Source organism: Drosophila guanche, unplaced genomic scaffold (assembly GCF_900245975.1).
Source record: "Drosophila guanche unplaced genomic scaffold, DGUA_6, whole genome shotgun sequence".
NCBI classification, from domain to species: Eukaryota; Metazoa; Arthropoda; class Insecta; order Diptera; family Drosophilidae; genus Drosophila; species Drosophila guanche.
The window spans coordinates 1,378,963-1,400,365 of record NW_022995757.1 but is presented as its reverse complement, the minus strand read 5'-3'; the positions used below and the strand labels follow the sequence as shown (position 1 = coordinate 1,400,365).

General features: G+C 44.0%; 3 protein-coding genes across 10 annotated transcripts in view; all 3 read right to left on the bottom strand.

Annotated features, from left to right (window-relative positions):
• Positions 1–30: 30 nt before the first annotated feature.
• LOC117590418 (tyrosine aminotransferase) lies at positions 31–3,426 on the bottom strand. The gene is made up of 4 exons (XM_034283025.1): positions 2,686–3,426; positions 888–1,402; positions 527–820; positions 31–462 (listed from the first exon to the last, which is right to left on the bottom strand). Exons 1-4 carry the CDS (start codon positions 3,032–3,034, stop codon positions 106–108), a joined length of 1,515 nt encoding a protein of 504 aa, XP_034138916.1. The 5' UTR covers positions 3,035–3,426; the 3' UTR covers positions 31–105.
• A 2,963-nt stretch (positions 3,427–6,389) lies between these two features.
• LOC117590416 (centromere-associated protein E-like) lies at positions 6,390–20,210 on the bottom strand. Of its 8 annotated transcripts, XM_034283017.1 has the most exons (12): positions 20,023–20,210; positions 18,593–18,758; positions 17,881–18,510; positions 17,700–17,806; positions 17,532–17,639; positions 16,111–17,472; positions 14,485–15,753; positions 10,648–10,803; positions 10,217–10,563; positions 9,071–9,170; positions 8,365–8,655; positions 6,390–8,199 (listed from the first exon to the last, which is right to left on the bottom strand). In XM_034283017.1, exons 1-12 carry the CDS (start codon positions 20,059–20,061, stop codon positions 6,793–6,795), a joined length of 5,982 nt encoding a protein of 1,993 aa, XP_034138908.1. In that variant the 5' UTR covers positions 20,062–20,210; the 3' UTR covers positions 6,390–6,792. The 8 variants fall into 8 exon arrangements, 7 of the variants coding, with proteins under 7 accessions (XP_034138908.1, XP_034138907.1, XP_034138910.1 ...); XM_034283016.1 differs by having other exon boundaries at positions 14,485–17,472; XM_034283019.1 differs by having other exon boundaries at positions 6,390–6,647; positions 14,485–17,472; positions 20,023–20,209.
• LOC117590417 (testis-specific gene 10 protein-like) overlaps positions 10,699–21,403 on the bottom strand; it is a 20,759-nt gene continuing 10,054 nt past the window's right edge. Inside the window, exon 4 of the mRNA XM_034283024.1 lies at positions 10,699–10,743. The gene's annotated coding sequence lies outside the window, so the exon portion shown is untranslated. The remainder of the gene's footprint in view (positions 10,744–21,403) is intronic.

The window sequence follows — 21,403 nt, the reverse complement described above, 5'->3', positions numbered from 1 at the left end:
TGGATATAGTATATACACTTATATGTAGTCTAGATCATCTAATAAAAGTGTTTTGATCCCACGCACAACCACGCTCAACCATTAGAGCATCAGCTCATCAGAGCTTCAGAAGTTGAGCTCGTCCTCATCCAGCAGGACATGCTCAATGAAGCTGCTTGAGTGGGATGAATCCTTCTTGAAGTGGCGGTCACAGAACTCGGCTATGCGTGCGCATGCCTCCTCAATCATGGCCAGCGGCACTGTCAGCACAATTCGGACATAGCCGGGATACTCGAAACAGCTGCCGGGCAGACAGAAGACACTCTGCTCGTTGACCAGCTCCTGGACAAAGTGGGTGTCGTCCTTGAAGGCCGGAAAGCGTTCGATGCTAACGCCAATCATCATGTACATGGCCCCGTTCGGCATCACAGGATTGAGGCCGCGCACTTGTTTCAGCATTTTGTAGGCCAAAGTGGCATTCGACTGTGGAAAAAGAGAACGAAACCATATGTTAGCCCAGCGCAGGGTCAGAAAGCGTGCAACTTACGTAGAGCACATCGATCACGCCATCAAAGTAGGACTGCGGTGTCTTGGCCAAAATCTCGGGCAGTGCGCCCTGGATGATGGTATTTGAGCCAAGGATGCGGCCACACATGTTCTTCAGGCCAATGACGGCATTGCCCAGCCGCTGCTTCCGATCGTGGACAATGATCCAGCCCATGCGCCAGCCTGGCACTAGGAAGCGCTTGGTGAGGCCGCCACACGACAGGACAGGCACCTCACGGGTGAGGCTGCTCACTGCCAAATGCTTGGAGCCCGGGAACACAAAGTGCTCATAGATCTAGATCAGGGATGAACAGAGCTATTAGATCTATACCTGATGGGTATATCGGGGAGAGAGCACTCACCTCATCGGCTATGATGGGCAGATAGTGACGCTCACAGATGGCTATCAGCTGCCGGAGATGCTTCTCATCGAAGACACTGCCACAGGGATTGCTGGGGTTATTGATCAGCAGGGCGGCCGTTTTCTCATCAATCAGGCTCTCCAGCTGCACGAGATCGGCGCGCCACTGCTGCTCCGGCAGCAGATCATAGTAGCGCACCTCAATGTCCAGGCCCTCGGCCAGAGTGTGATACAAACAAAAGCCCGGCCGTGGTATCAGCACATTCTGGCCACGATCGGCCAGCGCCAGTATGCAGTACTCCAAAGCTGAGGAGCAGCCACTGCACAGCACCACATCGCTCGTCTCGATGGCACCCTCCGGCCGCTGGTGGGCACTGTACTGGGCCACTGCCTGACGCGATGCCTCATGGCCCTGGGTGTGGGCATAGCCATTGAATTTGCCGCTCTCCAGGGAATGCAGCACCGCCTTCATGGTCTCATCGGCGGCCTTCAGGTTACCAAAGGTTGTAGGATCACCTGCAAAGCACAAGAAACACATGGAGCTGAGGATTAGACAAATGCGGTATCAGGTGAATAACCCGTTTATTTCCGCCTATAGCTACGGCAATTCCCTACACTCTCTCGGGGATACAGATACAGGCTGTTGGCTTGGCCAGCGAATATTCTGGTTCCCTGACTCCCAGGCCCCAGTCCCCAGTCACCAGTCCCCAGCCCATGAAACAGGTGGAACTACATTTTATGCAAATTCCCAATCGCAATGAAACAAATACAGAGCGCGTGCCTATCGCTGCGAAAATATAATAATAATAACAAAAAAATATAAAGCAACAACAGAATCAGAATTCCGAAACCAATAACAAGCCGATTTCAAGCTTACACATTGACTTTTTATATAGCTCTGGTATCTGGAATATTTTAGCACAAAAATAGAAATTTGCGCCGATTTTGCTTTCATCAAAAAGGAACAACACAAAAATGCATATTATTATCATCCGTATTCCGTATAGTCCGAGTGGGAGGACCTCACCATTTCAGCCGCCATCGCTGATTGGTTACATTTTGTGGGTGTGTACCTCTGATCCACTGATCATATACTGATCATACATATATACACACATAAGTATCTACATATGTATATGCTATATATACATTTTAATTTGGCACAAGTACTGCCTCAAGTTTTCGACTGCGTGATCGTCCAAACAAGTTTCATGAATTTATGCCAAAGACGAGACCCAAAAATATTTAAATCAGTCCCCATCGCCAAGAAGAAAAAAAACTTGTAGCATAAACGTCAGAAAATATAGACTTCTGGGTAGAATTCAGGTTCCCTCAATCTCAAAAACTGGCAACAACTTATATAGTTTAACCGTAACCCCCCGGTGCACATCACACGATCGAATATAGATATACAGGAATCTAGGATAGGATTCTTTGATATATCATGTCTTTCTTTATCAAAATTCGAAAATTCGGAATTAAAAATTGGTAAGCCAATGCCTTACATCTCTTAAAGCCCTAAACATTACTTTAAATAAATCTCACAACACATGGGAAATACATTTAAAATTCTTTTAAATAAACAAGTTCTTCAGTTGCTTGAGTCCTTTCGATTTTTGGTGTTCCCAAGGTATATATTTTATGTCTTTACTAATAGTTGCCCATAGCTCTAAAATGTACATTTCCATTGATATTTGGAATAATTTGGAACATCTCTTGTAATTCTCTGGATAATAAGCGCTGAATAAGCCCTGAATAAACCCTGAATAAGCTCTCATTAAATCTAAAGATGCACTCACCAATGGACAAAGGTATCATAGGCTTCTCCGGATTTGGTGTGATCTTCAGCGATTCGACAATGTTCCGTATGCGATTGTGAGTGTTGAAGGCTAGCTTCGAGGACTTCACTTGCCAGCCGGAACGACCCATCGCTGCAGGAGGAGCAGGCGGTGGCTGGATCATCTGTTCTTGCTGCTGCGATTGGAGTTGCAACTCGGCCAGGGCCTCGTCCACGACATCGCCGCAGCTGGGGGGCGTGACTGCCGCTGGCGAACCGCTGGCACTTCTGCTCGGGCAGCTGCTGTTCTGCTGATTGCGGCTATTGGCCCTCTGAAACTGGTAGCCCTCGTTGGCAACACTGCTGGGCATTATCACCAGGCAGGCGTTTCACTGGATGCACTCAACAACAAAAAAATCAACAAGAAAAAAAAAGCCAGGTATTTTGTGTGCGGTGTTGGTAATCGAATTCCTTGCAGCGCGTTCTTGGGCGTCTGTTTGCAGGGTGCCAGGGGCCTTAAATGAATGTAAAGTTTGTATCCTGTTTATCGTTCCAGACGAGCATTAGAAATGCGCTCTCTGCATGGGCTCAGCGAGTGTCTAGGGGTGTCTGTTGTGGTTGCTTGGTTGGTTGGCCTTAGAGGTGAAAGTCGTTGGAGCTAAGGGGTTTCCTTTGGATCGTTTGCAAATTCTGAACTAAACTGATCTACTTCGGTGATCTCTTGGTGCTTTTATCGCCTCTGACTTGGCTGTCGGGCTGCCTGGCGTTTCGTTTGGTGGGTCGCCGCTATATAGTCATGCTGTCGGTATACATACTTATATAGGCTGATGGGTGGGTATATAGCACATATACTCGTATAGCGCCATATGGACTCGTCAGCACGCGCCTGACTTCGGCCGAGAGGGCCGACCACCACCAAACCAAAAGAACAACAACGCTCACGGGGCGCGCTCGGAGATCGGAGCTACCGTTTCCCACTCCCCGCAACCCCAGCCATAGCCCCCCCAACCCCCAACCCATCGTTGAGCCGACCTAACACTCTGATTTGAATACTCGCCTTTGAGTCGAAATAATATTCATATATTGGCTCGGAACCAGATTTTCAGTTTGATAAACAACAACAGAGCCACAGAGCCAGAGCCACAGGCCACAGGCCACAGCCATCGCCGTCGCATCGATTCATTTAAATGCGCCAAAGTTGTCTATAACGTCTTGGGCGAAATTCACAAAAAAAAGCACACACACACAGACCATCCAGCCAACCAACCAATCAACCAATCAACCATAAACCATCCTGCATATCGAGTTCCAAAAGTAGCAGTCGTAATGCAGAATAGGGTTTCCCTTTGGGCCCTAGATCTAACAGAGAAATTTTTTGATCTTGTAGTTGTATCCGCACCAAAGGCTGTTGAAAGGGATTACGGATTCTCCTTTCCTTTTATCAGTTTTCAGTTTTAAATATAGTTTGAATTCCCTAGAGAACTTAACATCTGGTTAGCTGCATTCCAACACTTGGCGTAATCGTAGAACATTTAGCATAAACGAATATGCATGAGAGGCGGGACCTGTCTCCACAGATGATGACGACGCAATATATCAATTCTAATCTAGTCTATTTGCAATGCAATGGAGAATAATCCAAGCCGGAGCACGCGGGGCGACATCCCGGGGTTTAACCAACACTGATCCCCCAGTCCGACAGGCATGCACAATGGAATTGCGTTGCAGCTTTCACTTTTTGCCATTTCAAAAACTGCAAAATCATACAAAAATAGACTACGGACAAAAGGACAACATTTTGATCGAAATGGAACCATAAAGTATAGATTTTTGGACGGCAAATCGGATTAAAACGGAACCACAACTCGATCCGCTGATGGAGTCGACCTGTTGTCAAAGGAATAAATTTATTTTTGGCATTAAATTGAATTCATCAATCGAAACCAGAAGACGAATATCGTTTGGTTCTTGAATGACTTTAATCCGATTAGCAGTCCCCCCCATAAACTTTCAATGGATGTACTTTGATTCTATAAACAACACCCTATGTCCGATCTTTCAGGCTGCACTATAAAAATTTAATACGTTTTTCTGATAATCTCTTAATTTGTGGTCATTGGGACGACTTCTTGCTGGTTAGGCGTTAAATAAATTATTCGCTGTCGAAATTCTTTGGTTTTTGGTATGATCCTTTCTTGAAATTATTTCATTGTTGGTGTTTTTCTATGTTGTTGAAACTAGTGGCTTATTGGTGTAGCATTTATACTTGTTTTAATCTATGTTTGTAGTCAAAGGTATTTGTTGTTAAGGTTGAATATTGTTTTGATGATTACCCATATGGGTTTATGTTCAGATTTTGTTCATGTTTTCTTTGTGAACGACATATTTTTGTTGAGTTTCATCGTTGCGCTTGGTAATGTTTAAAATTGTTTAGAGTTTATGTTGCTGGTTTCGATATGCATATGTTTTATCCTTAAAGTTTAACTCTGTGTTTGGTTGATGATGCACAATTATTGCTGTTTTTTATTGTAATTAAATTCGAAGTATTTATTACTGATTGATATTAAATATAATTGTGTATTGTTTTTGTTTTTCGCGCTTAACATTATTTTTTATTTTTGTTATTTACATAGTTTGTTGCTCTTGTTGTTTTGCTATTGGTAAAGTTTCCCCTTGCACTGATTTCTGCTTACTCACATCTGTTGTTCATTTACATACATTTACCAGCCATTTCATTACGCGATAAACAAAAAAATATGTTTTGTCGCTCTAGCCTTGCCATTGCATCATACACGTAATACACTCAGATTTGTCAGGCCAGTTGGCCAGTGAGTCGATCGGTCGGACGACGGAGCGAGCCTCCTGTTCACCTTGTCCGTATCAGACCTGTTTTCTTGAACTTCTTTTTTCTTGTTTGCTGTTTCTTTCGATCAATTGACAGTACGACGCTAGCGGCGTCATCCCATTGATAAGTCCCCAGCCATCGTGTGCAATTCTGCAAGATCCACCTTTAAATAAAGGAGTTGCTTTAGTTTAGATTTACTTAACTTACTCGGTTAAGGAGTAATCTTTTTTCACCTTTATTAACCAAAGTTTTGTATTCTTTATGATGTTACTTTCTTTTTAATAATATAAAACTTGTTTTCGTCTTACATTCCTTTGAGGTTTTCACATAAATATTACTACTCTCCTCCAATCTGCTGCAATATGATCTCGACGTCTGTTCCGCTAGCTGTAATGGAAGGCTCTTAAATGACAATTCTCGTAGGAGTCTGACGCAAGATGAAACTAAAGTACAATTTGCGCATTCATTTCCCCCACCCACCCATGGGTGGCAGCAGATCCACATTTTTCTTGCCCAATGAACAGAGCATTACCCCCGGCCTGTGTGGCTGTGGGGCCGATGATTACCCAATAGCATAAGATAAGTTTTATCTGTCAAGAGGTTTCATCTCGGTTTAAATGACATGAGATAATGCGGCTTTACATCTCATTTTATTGAGCAACCACCGACCGTCCCATATGCATCAGATACATATGTAATACATACAATTATACAGATGAATTGTTTTCTCATTTCTGTTAAGTTTGTCTCCCAATTCGGCGCCGATATTGCATTGCTTTTTTTCGTTGTGTTTCATTTGGTTTGATTTTTATTCAAACAAACATAAATTGTATCCTTTTAATGTACATTAAAAATAAATAAATAAAAAAAAAGAAATTGTGTTCCTTGACATACATGTACATGGTATAATAATCTTTGTGGAATTGGTTTTTGTATCTTCAGGCTTTCGTGTGACTTTTAGTGTACAAAAAAAATTAATTATAATAATAATGAAATGCTTAATGCATTTCATTGTTTATATTCGTTATGTGTTATTTCTAGTTGGGTTCCGGACTTTTCTTTGTACATACATCGACGACATTTATTTATATTTATTTCCTCTTGAACATATTGCTAAGGCGGCGCTTTGGCGGCGAATTCTGTGAATGGAACAAAAATAAAGCAGAGACTATTAATTAATGGAATGTTTTAGGTAAATGTTCGATTATTTTATTCAATAAGATTTTCTTGTTGTTTTTGTGTGTGTCTTTCTTCCTGGTATGCGACCCTCCCCTCTGGCCTTATCTACTTGCCAAAACTCCGCGAAATAACCACAAGAATCAATCCCATGGCAGTGATGACACCCAGGGCCATTCTGTCCGACACCTGAGAGCACAGCATCACGATTACTTGCAGCGCCAGGCTAACAATCAGTTGGCCGGAAAGATTGAGGCGACAGAAGGCGTGCCACATATCACGTAGCGTCAGCTTCGGAATTCTTGGCTCCTGGTGCACCACCCGTTGCTCCACATGTGTGATGGTCACCGTCGGCAGCGGCTCCGAGTTTACGTGCCCCAAGGAGTAGATTGTACAGGACTTTCGCGACGAGGCACTGGTCAGATTTGTTGCACAGCTGGCATTGGTCGTGCACGCGCTGGTTGTGCCCGTAATGTTGACCGGCCTCACCGACCTGACCATTCGATGCTCCTCCTGTTCTCTGTAGTGCAGCGGCTGGAGTTCAAATGGTGCCGTCGACTCTATTTCCCTGCACAGCCGCTCGAATTGTCCGCCATGGTTATCCTCATCCTCGATTGCGATCTCGTCTTCGGTCTCTCTGGTATATTCGGTCAACCAGGTCTGAATGCTCTCCCTGGATGTTCTCTGTTGATTGTGCCAAGTATCTGTTGCGTCACTTTCACTAACATTGAATGTGGCAGCTGCTGGCAGTAGTCCATCACCGAGAATCTGATCCTCCGGCTTTAGCACCACCGTTTGGCCCATCTTCAGGAGCAGCTGCTGGTGCTGCACTTCGTTGCGATTGTGCAGACTGTAGTTGTTGTTGTCGCAGCGGGCCAGCGGCTGCAGCAGCTGATAGGTGACATTCGTCGGTGCGTGATGGTGCCTGAGAAGACTGCCTGGGATAGGTGACTGTTGATGGAGATTGCCCGCACCCGCCACTGTGGACTCGTGGAGGTGCCTTGCCTGATCGAAACGATTCAAACGCTGCTGTTTCAGCTTTGTGCGTTGCTGTTTGAGATTTCCTGATGAGATTTTTGCCAGCGGCCGGCTTTTGGCAAAGATGTTCCCGTGCAGACAAAGGGAAACGCGTCCGTTTCGATATTTCCGCCTACCCACATGGGGAGTGGACCCTGAACTGGGCGCACTGATTCGTGGATCGCTGCTGAGCCTGCGGGTCGTTCCACGGTTAATGGCCAAAAGTGCAGTGTTAGACAAATGCGGTGTGCCGTCCTCCTCTAGCTCTTCGGCCACAATCTCCTGCTCCTGCTCCTGCTTGTGAACTACTTCTTCGTCTTCCTCATCGTCACAATGCTCTGAGACCGCATCACTAGCACATATCAGACGTCTCTGATCGTAGTAGGAGCGGCTCTTGCGTGGCGTTGAAGTGCAGAAGGGACTTGATGGCTGACGTAGCTGCAGCCTGCGGCGCTGCATGCCAGTCAATAGATTCGGCCGCTTACGACGTAGCGGCCGCTGTGGATTAGATGTACAGTAGGCATTCAATAGCAGGGACTGCAGCCAGACGAAAGTATACACACGGACGAGGACAAAGACGAACACGAAACAGACTTACACCCCCGTAAACCAGCGACGAAAGACAATCTACAACACATACAACAACTCAACTGTCAGCCTTACCTCATCACGGGGCAGGCCACTGCTGCCGCTGGTGCTACTGCCAATGCTAAAGCGCGAGGTGAACATCTTGAAGCGTGTGGGTGTCTTGGAGTTGCCGTTGTTTTCACAAGTCTCGCGCAGTATCTCACGTGGCGGCTCGGAGCTGCCAAAGGACAAGCGGCCACCGTTCTTGCTGGGCGTGGGCGGACCAGGACGCTTATAGTGGGTGCCCATTGTCTTCTTGCGGGCCCCAGTGCTTGCCGAAGAGCTGAGCAGGGCGCTCATGCTGTCGTCCAGACTATGTGGTCCATCCTGGAACAAGAAATATTAAAACAATAGAAGAGTATGAGCATCGATGGTGGAGACAAAACTTAATTGTGGATTAGTGGTAGACACACAGAACACAGGAAACAGGGCACATAGATACAACAGCCACAACGAAAACAAGACGACAGAGCCACGAAGGGGACTTCGCGATGGACAAGAGATCTGATCTTACTCTGAACTCTATGGACGGTGGTTGTTTTTGTTTTTTCTTTTTTAAATAGTCTGGAAAGTTTATTTGACTATATATCTTCTATCTTCTTCGATTCTGCCAAATTCGTGCCCATTGCGCTATCTTTGCATTGGCTTTTGAGGGTGTTGCAACTCTGTTCTTGTCGTTGTGGCTGCCGTTGCTGGTGGTGCCAATGTTGCTGCTCTGGCCCTGGCTCTGGCTCGGGCTTACTTTGAGATCTTCATCTTGGCTTCCCACATCGTATTGGGCCGCATATGTGCTCCTCAGATGCGGCGGTTGCAGCGAGTTTCGATAGTTTAGCTCCTCGGCCCTGCCATCAAAAGAGAATTTGGAGAATGTAATTCGAAATTTAGATACCAGTGGAGGTTGACAAACTCACGTTATATCTGGCACTCGACCTAGCTTTAGATCCGTCAAGTATGTGTTGTTGAATACCTCCCCCTCTTCATCTTCCATTGCCAGATTCGAGGAGGGTGCAGAGGGACGCTTGAATGGCTGCCAATCCTCGGTGGCGGCTGTGGCCGTGCTCGCTGTGGTTGCGCTGCCCGAGACAGTCAGTGTGGAAAGTGAAGATGTTGATCTGGTGGCTTCTGAGGTAGCGGTGGCCTGCATGTGGCGCAGCTGTGTGGTGGTTATCGCATGCTGCTTCTGCTGCTCGAGAATCCTTTCGTTTAAGCGAACAATCTGATTCGAGAGCTTCCTTGTATGCTCCTCGAATTTGGTGTTCTGTGTTAATGGTTCAATCATTTTTAATAAATAANACAGTCGCCTCTGTAGTGGCACCAGACGCACGCGGCGCACGTCCTGGCCGCTCCCCGTGCGCATCGGCGTGACGCTGCCTATGGCGGCGCTGTTTCTTGCGATGCTCCCCGTTCGGCAGCAGCTCGTTAACGTAGTGCAGACTGCTCGTGGCGCTACCACTGCCGCTGCAGCTCTGCTGATCCACATCCGTGGGCGTGTGTCCGTGTCCATGGCCGTGCGAGTGCTTTAAACGCGAATGTTTTTCCTCCAGCTCGCTCTTGTTCTTCATGGCCACCTCCTCGAGATGTGCTTTTCCTGCAGAAACAAAAACAATAAAACAATTCTCAATTACTATTAAAATTAAAATAAAAAAATAACCTACAAACATGCCACGTTTGTGCTTATCCCTTTTGGCTAGGACCACGACCAAGGTGAAGTAGGAGAGCATAATGCCAGCAGGCACCAAAATCTTCACCGTGTTGTTCCGCATAGGTGCTCCTCAGATGCGGCGGTTTCAGCGAGTTTCAATACTTTAGCTCCTCGGCCCTGCCATCAAAAGAGAATTTGGAGAATGTAATTCGAAATTTAGATACCAGTGGAGGTTGACAAACTCACGTTATATCTGGCACTCGACCTAGCTTTAGATCCGTCAAGTATGTGTTGTTGAATACCTCCCCCTCTTCATCTTCCATTGCCAGATTCGAGGAGGGTGCAGAGGGACGCTTGAATGGCTGCCAATCCTCGGTGGCGGCTGTGGCCGTGCTCGCTGTGGTTGCGCTGCCCGAGACAGTCAGTGTGGAAAGTGAAGATGTTGATCTGGTGGCTTCTGAGGTAGCGGTGGCCTGCATGTGGCGCAGCTGTGTGGTGGTTATCGCATGCTGCTTCTGCTGCTCGAGAATCCTTTCGTTTAAGCGAACAATCTGATTCGAGAGCTTCCTTGTATGCTCCTCGAATTTGGTGTTCTGTGTTAATGGTTCAATCATTTTTAATAAATAAAATAAAAAACCATATTTTGTTTAAATAAAAACAGTTTCTAATCAACTCACCTGGCATGTAATGGCCTCCAGTTCCGCTTTGGCGTGTGCCGCCTCCCGCTCCTGCTTCTCCTTCATGCGTGTCACCTCCGCGGTGTATAAAGTGCGCTGCCAGTGCGTCAAGTCCGTGTTGTCCGTGTGTTGTTGTGTGTGCGGTGTGGTGTGTGGTGGGGGGTTATTTTTTTTGTTTCAAATAAAAGATGTGGGCGATCCGAGAGAGTGGGTGAGAAATAAGTGGGTGGAGCAACAGGTAAGGGACGGTACAAAAGTGAGTCTCGGAACAAAAACAAAACAAAAAATGGAATGTGTTGCATTCTTCTAGCGACTTCTTCAATATTAGAGTGCGTTAGCTTTAGAATTACCATACATATTTCCAAATACTAAAGCCAATAACCAATAAAACAAAAATACAAATTTACAAAAAAAATTAAATATAACAGGCTCTTGACAGGCTCAGAATTCCGAAGGATGCCCAGCCCTCAGTTCCACGTCAATTCCATTTAGTTTAAGAGTCAACCACATTATGCCACTAAATACTATTAAATACATTAATACTATGGTCTGCCCTATGCTGGGGCGTTGTTTCTAATGTTCAGTTTGTTTCGATTACAGCGAGTGTCCGTTCGTCGTATTTCAGCACAAGACAGTGTAGCGTGTGTGGCGTTTATCAACGATTTTGTTGCAGGTGATAGGAGGTGATGCAGGATGATAGGAGAAATAACAACTTTTTTTTATAATTTCAAAATTAACAAAATTATTTTGCAACAATAAGATGCAAGCAAATGTGAAATGTATGTTGGTGTCCTGTTGTTTTTTTTTATTCGGAATCCAGTATCCCTGGAATTTGGTTCCCTGTGGAATAAGCGGAAAACACGGAGCACAAAAAAAAGAGAAGGGACGTGTGAGACGCTTCTTACGCGTCACAACTTTTATACCCGGCACTCAGTACTACTTCTGCACCTTAGCGGTGTTTTGTCAAATTTAACATTTTTTTTTCATGTGTCATATACATCTACAACACTACTCACACCAACACGCTCCTTTAGCTCTCCCCCCTTCCCTAGACCCACACACTGGAGACTCGCAGAGGCAAAGGCAGCGCCCGCACACAAAAAAAAACAAATATAACCTGCGGGACGGGGTGTGTTAAAAGTCGGCAGAGGCACCGGCTGAGGGACGGCAGAGGCAGAGGCCGAGTAAAGCTGAAGCAGAGTGTGAATGAGAAAAGTGAAAGGAACAATAAAAGCTGCGGGACGGGGTGGGTTTATCCACTGGAAATTAATTTCTTCATTGTGGCTATAATAATGATCCAATCTGATCCCAATTTGGTGATTTGGATGATCGCATTTTTAGTTTTCTTTTATCTTCAAAATTGTAGGTTTGGGAGGTTTTCGCCCTTTTGCGGGGGCGGAAGAGGGCGGGGCTAATTTTTGAAATACACTGGTTTCAGTGTGAGCATACAGCAGTCTGGAGCCAACATTTGGTGGCTCTAGGTCTTATAGTCTCTGAGTACTAGCCGACAAACAAGACGGACAGACGGACAGACAGACATGGCTCTATCGACTCGGCTATTGATGCTGATCAAGAATATATATACTTTATGGGGTCGGAAACGTTTCCTTCTGTGCGTTACATATAACCGTTATTCACACAAATACAATATACCATATTTACTCTTCGAGTACCGGGTATACAAAACAACAGAACCACACGGAAAATAATGGGTACAAACTTTTCAACACAGAACACACAAAAATGAAATATAAAACAGAAAAATACTATGCAAAGAAATACAAATACAATATATGTACATGATATATAAATATGGGCCCCACAGATCGAATATTAATCTGTGGCACGCCCGATTATGGGTTTTTTACCATTGACATTCTTCTTCTATGCATAAACCAATCGATTTCTACTGTATACTCTGTGTGGCAGAGATAAACTCAACAGTGTGGTGAGGGTTAGTAAATAATAATAATTAGATATATATATACGTACATCAGGCAGAATGCAGTCATAAAGGCATGGCTCCAAATGACAATATAATTGTTATCAGAAATATGTTAAGGGTTTAAGTATTGACTTGAGAGTTTGCTTAGGTTTGGTATTTAGATGTGTTCCAAAATTACAAGTAGAAAATCAAGGAGAAGGGACGTGTGAGACACTTCTTACGCGTCAAAACTTTTATGGCCGACACTCAGTACTACATCTGTACCATAGCGGTTTTTTCAAATTGTACATTTATCTTCATCTGTCATCTACACTACACGAAGCAGAGTGTGAATGCGAGAATGTGCAAGAAATAAANACAGCAGTCTGGAGCCAACATTTGGTGGCTCTAGCTCTTATAGTCTCTGAGAACTAGCCGACAAACAAGACGGACAGACAGACATGGCTCTATCGACTCGGCTATTGATGCTGATCAAGAATATATATACTTTATGGGGTCGGAAACGTTTCCTTCTGTGCGTTACATATAACCGTTATTCACACAAATACAATATACCATATTTACTCTTCGAGTACCGGGTATACAAAACAACAGAACCACACGGAAAATAATGGGTACAAACTTTTCAACACAGAACACACAAAAATGAAATATAAAACAGAAAAATACTATGCAAAGAAATACAAATACAATATATGTACATGATATATAAATATGGGCCCCACAGATCGAATATTAATCTGTGGCACGCCCGATTATGGGTTTTTTACCATTGACATTCTTCTTCTATGCATAAACCAATCGATTTCTACTGTATACTCTGTGTGGCAGAGATAAACTCAACAGTGTGGTGAGGGTTAGTAAATAATAATAATTAGATATATATATACGTACATCAGGCAGAATGCAGTCATAAAGGCATGGCTCCAAATGACAATATAATTGTTATCAGAAATATGTTAAGGGTTTAAGTATTGACTTGAGAGTTTGCTTAGGTTTGGTATTTATATGTTTTCCAAAATTACAAGTAGAAAATCAAGGAGAAGGGACGTGTGAGACACTTCTTACGCGTCAAAACTTTTATGGCCGACACTCAGTACTACATCTGTACCATAGCGGTTTTTTCAAATTGTACATTTATCTTCATCTGTCATCTACACTACACGAAGCAGAGTGTGAATGCGAGAATGTGCAAGAAATAAAAAAAACTGCTGAACGGGGAGGGTTTAGCCACAGCAAATAAAATTCTTCATTCTGGCTATAATAATTATCCAATCCGATCCCAATTCAGTAATCTGATAGGTATACCGCAAATTTTTCGCGATTTACGGGGGCGAGGCTCATTTTTTAAATACACTTGTAACAGTACCAGGTATAAAAGTTGTGACGCGTAAGAAGCGTCTCACACGTCCCTTCTCGTTTTTCAAATACGCTGGTTTCGGTGTGAGCTTACAGCAGTCTGGAGGCAACATTTGGTGGCTCTAGCTCTTCTAGTCTCTGAGAACTAGCCGACAAACAAGACTGACATGGCTATATAGACTCGGCTATTGGTGCTGATCAAGAATACATATTCTATGGGGTCGGAAACGTTTCCTTCTGTGTGTTACATATGTACATACACTTTTTGCACAAATAAAATATACCCTATTTACTCTTCGAGTAACGGGTATAAAAATACCAAGAAAGTGGGAAAATGAATGTGTAAGAGTGGATAGAACAGAGATTGGTGCGTTGGTGTTAGTGTTAATGTGTTATGTGAAAAGATTAGTTAAATAGCTCAAGAAATTTTTTCCGAAAAGCGTAAATAGGAGTGGGAAAATTAACATCAGTAGGAAGCCATGCCGATTTAGGACTGTAGGACGACGCTTGATCGACTTTCGAGCAGGACGTACCATTTTGTTCTTCATCTTTTCAAGTTTTCCCTCCATCTCGTTTCGCTGGTCCTTTAGGCTTACGTGCAGTTCGTCTATCTTCTTTTTGGCTTCCTGGTATTTGGCCTGCAACACCTGACAGTTTTGTTGGAGGGTGCTCCGATCGGGTAGTCCCTCCTCCTCAGCAGCTGCCGTATAGGTGGCATTGAGGCGTTCCATAGCGTCCGCCAGATCTTTTTTGGTGACATTTAATTGCTGGCTTAACTGAATTTGGAGCTCCTCCGAGGTCTTTTGCTGGGCAGTCATGTTGACTTGTAGGAAGGCATATCTGTTTTCAGACTCCTCGAGTTGATCTTCGTACAACTTGAGCTGCTTGTTGTGTTCGTCCTGCTGCTTCAGAAGATTTGATTGCAGTTCCATTTTCACTTGAAGAATTTCCTGGAGGGTACACTGGAGGAGTTCTGCTTGCTGTTTGAGTGATTTATTTTCCAATTTATGTGCCTGTTCGATATTCTCCATGAGTTCGCGTCGTGATTGCAATTCCATCTGCAAGCGCAGCTGCTCCTGTTTGGCAGCTTCCAGTGCTTGGCCATCTTCAGCTATCTTGACTTGTAGCTGTGCTATTTCCCCGTCGTGTGTCTCCGTTTGGAGTACCAGCTGTTCGAGACGCTGATTGGTTCGCTTCAATTGCAAGTTGAGAGAACCAATCTCCTGATTGAGGTGTGCTTCTTTCTCATCGGTTTTGTTGATCAAAACATTGAGGTCCTTTCTGACAGTACGTTCGGATTTGCGCATCATTTCCTTTTCCTTGCGCAGGGCTTCTATTTGCGCATCCTTCTGCTTAAGTTCTTCTTGCATATTTTCTTGCTGCTTCTGCTGCTGCTCCAGCTTCTGCTGAACGCGGGACAATTCCTTTGTGTTCTGCTCTGTAGCCTCCATCAGGGTGTCACGCTCTTTCAGCAGCATCGCATAAGACTCGTTTTGTTCATCGAGTTTTTGCCGACAATTGGCCAACATCAGATCTACATTAACAAGCTCCTTCTGATGCTGCTCATCTAGGGTGTTTCTTTTCACGAGCAGTAGATCCTTATGGTCCTTCATGATCGTAATTGTTTCAGCATCCTGTTCGGTTTTTTTTTGCAGCTCAATTAGTTCTCGGTGAAGCAGCTCCTTCTCCTTGGTCACATTATTAGCTTGAGCAAGAATCTTTTGAAATTCGGACAATACCATCTTGTGCTGCTCTGCAACCTCCATCAGGGTGTCACGCTCCTGTTTCAGGGTGTCCAGTTCCTTCATGAAGGTGTCACGCTCTTGTGTCATGATGTCACGTTCCTTCATGAAGCTGTCACGCATTTCCATCAGGGTGTCATGCTCTTGTTTCAGGGTGTTCAGTTCCTCCATCAGGGTGTCACGCTCTTGCTTCAGGGTGTCACGCTCTTGCTTCAGGGTGTCCAGTTCCTTCATGAAGATGTCACGCACTTCCATCAGGGTGTCATGCTCTTGTCTTAGGGTGTCACGCTCCTGTTTCAGGATGTCCAGTTCATTCATGAAGGTGTCACGCTCTTGCGTCATAAAGTCACGTTCCTTCATGAAGGTTTCACTCACTTCCATCAGGGTGTCATGCTCTTCTTTCAGGGCGTTCAGTTCCTCCATCCGGTTCTCATACTTTTTCAGCAGCAACGCATGAGAATCGTTTCGATCGTCAAGCTCTCGGCAACAATTCGCCAACTTTAATTCAATCTCAATGCGCTCATTTTCATACTGCACATCTCGGTTGTTTCGCTCAAAGAGGAGTTGTCCGTAGTTCGTCTGTGATTCCCTGTATTTTTCTTCTAAGGCATCAATTTTCGAACGCATCTCCGTCATGGAAATGTTAGAGCTTTCAACCAAGTCCTGGCGCTTGCGTTCATTCTCATTGGTTTCGGCTTCGTTAGCGAGGCTCTTCTTTAAAATTGATTCGTATTTTTGGCGCCACTCTACAACTTTAGCCTCCATTTTCTTTAGATTCGCAGCGTTTTGTGCATGTTCTAGCGCCAGTTCATGAGACAAGTTTCTCGCCTGCTCCATGTCCTGCTGTGCCATCAAATCGGCATAAATTTGTTCATTATCTTCTATGTGACGTGCAGGCTGCACAAGGCTTTCCTCTAGCTCGATTTTGTTAGCAGTCAGTGCATCGATAGAGCTTTGCAATTGCGAGCCATTCATCCTATGCTCCTCCATGCTGTAAGTTAACTTTGCACACTCACTGGCCAGAGATTTCTCCGAGATTTTGAGTTTCTGTTGGCTGTGCTCTAGCTGGGATTTTTCCATCGACAGGATCTCAACTCTTTCCATCAGTTCTTTAACTTCCGCCGTTAATTCAACTATTTTCACAGCCTGTAAATCTTTAAATCGTTCCTTTTCAGCAATCAAATCTTCAATCTCTTCCAATTTTGTGACATGCGAATCTGCGTCTGTTTGTGTCGATGAGTCCTTCTTCTTCTTGTCAAGTTTCACGCGAAGTGTCTTGATATTTTTCACAAGTTTATTGACCTCGGATTCGTTGGAAACCTGTGGACGCATGTCAATCGCTGCACAATTGACCTCCAGTAGCTGAGTCGGATCCTCGAAGCAGGACACCGGATTTGGAGGCGGTTCAAGCTTTACTGGCGAATTGAGTCTGTCATAAATGTGTGTCTGCAGTTTGACGAATTCCTCTTTGAGTTGGCATAGCTCCATCTCCTTTTCGCGTAGCTGCTTGTCGATTACCGAGCTGGCTAAATTTTCTGGCACACTGCCCGGCGATAGCGATGTGTCCAGCAAATCCCCTGTTGAATTTAACACCTCACGACGGCCCTGCGACTCTTGCCGCAGAACATTCAGGCACTGGGTCAAGTCCTGCTTGTCACGCTCCAGGCAGCTAATCTCCATATCTTTGGCCATCACGCTTTCACGCAGTTCCTTCACCTTGAGATCAAGCATACTGATCTGATCGAAGCACACTTTCAGCTGCTCCTCTAGTTCGCGAACCTTTTTGGGGAAATGTTTAGAATTTGTTGCTACAATCGAAGATTGAGGTCAGATCTTACCCTATTCTCCTCCTTGGAACGCTCATTGATGGCATCCTGCAGCTGTTCCTGTGTTTCTGATAACAATTTATCCCTGGCTGTTATTTCCTTGAGGTGACCCAGCTTTAACTTAAGTTAGAAAGTTAGGAAATTTGGTTTTGCTTATCTTATGACAATTCTTCTACTTACATGCTCGTAGTTCATCTGTCCCTCGGCATCTTCATCGGTGGCACGCTCCTCGAAAATTTTCACCTTCTCCTTCAGCAACCCAATTTCGGCTTTGAGCTCTTTATTTTCTGCACAATGTATGGAAACGTGAGTGAGATTTGTATTATGATAACGAATAATTATTGCTCTTGGGAAGACGTACCATTTTTTACTTTACTATTCGCATGGCTAATCTCCTGCAAAAACTCATCCAAGGAGCTGTTCTCGCACTCTGCTGTGGCCAATTTGCGTTCAGTCGAGGTCAGTTTGATTTCCGTTTCTGCCAGTCTGATCTCCGCAGCTGACAATTTTTGGCGCATTTGACGCCAATCCGCCTCCGACACGCGTTCACGCTCACGCATTGGAGTGCTGCAAATCGGTAGCGGTGAATCGCCACTCGTGTGCAACGGCGTCTCTGTCGGTGTCTGTGGACTTGCTGTGTCGAGTGTTACTGGTGTGCCCGGAGTTTGGGGAATGCTGGCAACAACGGTGTGACTATTGGATATGCTTGTATCAGGCGAGGCAATGGTACGCGGATGCACAAATTTCGGTGATGTTTGTAAGGCGTCTTTCAGGCAGTTACGTGTTATCTTTTGACTATCAACTATGTGCCTTAGAAACGATGCTATCGACCTTTGCATGGATTCCGAGAGCTCTGTGCATATAAGTTGATATTTCTCGCTTTTTTTGATTACACAGGCGTAGTGCAGCATCAGTGTATAGACCATCAGATGGTCGGTGCGATCAAGATTGCCACTTCTGTCCAGATTGGGACAGAAGTCTGGATAAACATCTGGTGAAAGAGGATACACAAAAAAAAAAGGAAATCAGCAAGAGAATCGCAAAACAATTACATTTTATAAGATAAATCTCACCTTTCAAAAATTGTATCAACGGTGTGGCTCGATCCGAACCCTGTGTCGAGACCGTGTCTAGAAAGATTTCCATATGATCATACTCCAGATAACGAAGAAAAAATATATTTATATTGGATTGTTCGAGGGTCAAAAAATGTTCGTCCACGAAACCACATTTCTGTACCTGTAAGTGGATTATATTGAGGATTAGCATTGGATTTATTGTTTCCCTTTTCCCCAAGGCCATCTTTCCCTCCCACTTCCACCCTACCCACACTCACGCATTTATGCTCAAGGACAAGACGCACACATACACGCACATACGTAGGTCATATGGTCATGCGTTGGCCAACACTCATGCAGTTAAATGGGGTCTGCGCAGCCTCGCAGAAAACACACAAAAATTCATACATATTTATGATCATGGAAAACACAGAAAGCATTCAGTGTTTCTCTCGTTTCAGTTTAAACTAAAATCAGGAAAGTGCACACAAACACAAACACACACACGACGGCAACACAGCAGAAAACACACGCACACAACCACACAAGGAAAGCAGTCGAATTTCGCAAGGAACATACTCGTTCCTCGTTCTACCATCTAATTTCCAAACTAATTTGTTAGCTATTGTTATTCATTCCTTAAAAATATTTTAAATATTGCAAGGCGAAACACACAAGCACACACAAAAGTAAAAAAACCTCTGCGAGGGCAGCTTCACAAAATACCGGCACATCTCCATGCATATCTACACTCATATGTATATATTTATTTAGTTCTTCGATGCTAATTTCGGTTACAAATAATCTTTTAAGCTGTTATTATTATTGGATTTCAAAAAATTGTGGACATAACAATAATTAAAATAATTACAAGCCATTCACGCAAGTGCATACACCAGACATAGCAGGCGGCGGCAGCAGCCGAAAAATAGATACATGTGTACACACTGAGAAACTCTGCCACAGAATTTCGCAAGGCCCTGCTCCGTCTTTCCTTATATGTACATATCTCCAAATTTTCACATTTTTTAGATACATACAAATATTAGTTCTAACTTTAATTATTTAGTTCTGAAATAAAGCAAACAACGTTTAGAAAAAGGAAAACACAAAGGCTTGGAAGGACCGGCAGACCTCGCAGGAAAATCCCTTGCAAAACAACACGAATTGCAGAACTATGTAGGCCCCGACAGCCTTACACACATACCAGCCAGGTACGCAAGCGCATACATACAAAGCAAAACTTTACGACGGCATTTACACAGAAAAACAGACTCATCTTTTTTATTTCTTTGGATTTGTGTTAGCCTTTAATGTAGTATTTGTGAAAAAAAACAAAAGTATTGCAAATACCTGCACGCATACACACATTATGGCTATGCGACGCCGGTGCGGGCACTACACACACACAAGCAAAAAATATGAAAAATAAATGCTCAACTTACCCATGCAAAAATAACCCTCTTCCAGCTTCGGAGACCCATTTCAGCGAAATACACTCACGTAAAGAACAAAACGAAAAACAACTTCTTCACGCAGCGACGAGACTAGAAACTAGAAACCAAAGGACGGATTAAATTAAAAGGACTTTGAAAAAACACGAACCGGACGCTGACTTTATTTGAATGACAGTGTGACCGCGGACTTATCGATGTAAAATACCGACAGACCCTCGGAAATATACCGAAATATACCCTTTCATTTTCAAAACGTACTTTATACTTTAGTCTAAAATCGATTTAATCGGCTTTGATCTTCTCTGATATTACCAGCTGGTTTATGACTCTCAGCTCTAAAAATTTAGTTTTAATCGAATATTCATTAAATTCTCCACAAAGATTGATTGCAAAATAAGGTTCAAACTAAAGAGGTCAACCAAAAATAAGAGCATTAAAAGGGACGTGGGTGGGAATGGAATATTTCTTCATTTGACAATTTTTTGCTGGCCAACCGATAAAACAGTATATTATGGGTCCTTGTGTACGCTATTTGCAATAAATAATATTATAGGGTAACCCGCTGAATTTTGAATGGCGCCGTGGATCTATCCATGAAATATACCGGACGACCCTCGGAAAAATAGCAAAATATACCGAAGAAAATCATTTTCCAGGACAACTTTACAACCGATCCATGATCGCCCAATATTACAAGCCACAAGCTAAAAAAGGTACTAGCTGTCCCAGCCGGGAAATTGATAAGAAAAAAGGGTATATGAACAACTGGCAAAACGACAAAACGAATGCAACGCATTTATGGTATATGCACACCCCCCATGTGGCAACCAATCCATGATCAGTTAATTTTAAATAGTTGTAAATAAAGAAGCAAAGAGTTGATAAATCAATGATGGAGGAGGATTGGCTGTGTTCCTTGGACTTACCTGCTTTCCTTGCTCTGCTTTGTCACTTATTATTAACCAAACTTTAGCGAATGATATTCTCCCGAAGCTACGACAATCGATGGGAGTCTTTAAACTACGAATATAAGAAAACTTATGTTTTAATACCTGACTGAAATGAACACAACTTCTGAATAAACTACAAAGACGCTTTGGCATCAAACTCGAAGCTACGTCTATGTTTAAACTCTCAAACGGCCATTACAGATACATATGGCAGGGCCAACTGTGGCAGCACCGATAACAAAGCGTGATTTGCGGTAGATTTGAACAATACTTTCGGAACATAAGGGAGGCCAAGAAATTCAAAGCAAAACAGCCATGGCGTCTAGTCCCTGTGCCTCACGCGGGTGGGAGAAACCAAAAGAGTGCGGCCCACATGTAAATCATTAAATTGCAATAACAATGGCCAATGCCAAAATCCG

Bases quoted from the DNA above. Each gene is read 5' to 3' on its own strand.
- LOC117590418 (XM_034283025.1), bottom strand. From the start codon at position 3,034: ATGCCCAGCAGTGTTGCCAACGAGGGCTACCAGTTTCAGAGGGCCAAT. The intron at 1,403-2,685 runs GTGAGTGCATCT...TGTGCTTTGCAG, and splicing joins TATGATACCTTTGTCCATTG to GTGATCCTACAACCTTTGGT. The intron at 463-526 runs GTAAGTTGCACG...CTTTTTCCACAG, and splicing joins GCGTGATCGATGTGCTCTAC to TCGAATGCCACTTTGGCCTA.
- LOC117590416 (XM_034283016.1), bottom strand. From the start codon at position 20,061: ATGGGTCTCCGAAGCTGGAAGAGGGTTATTTTTGCATGG. The intron at 17,473-17,531 runs GTAAGATCTGAC...TTCCCCAAAAAG, and splicing joins GTTCCAAGGAGGAGAATAGG to GTTCGCGAACTAGAGGAGCA. The intron at 9,171-10,216 runs GTGAGTTTGTCA...TTTTGATGGCAG, and splicing joins GGTCGAGTGCCAGATATAAC to GGCCGAGGAGCTAAACTATC.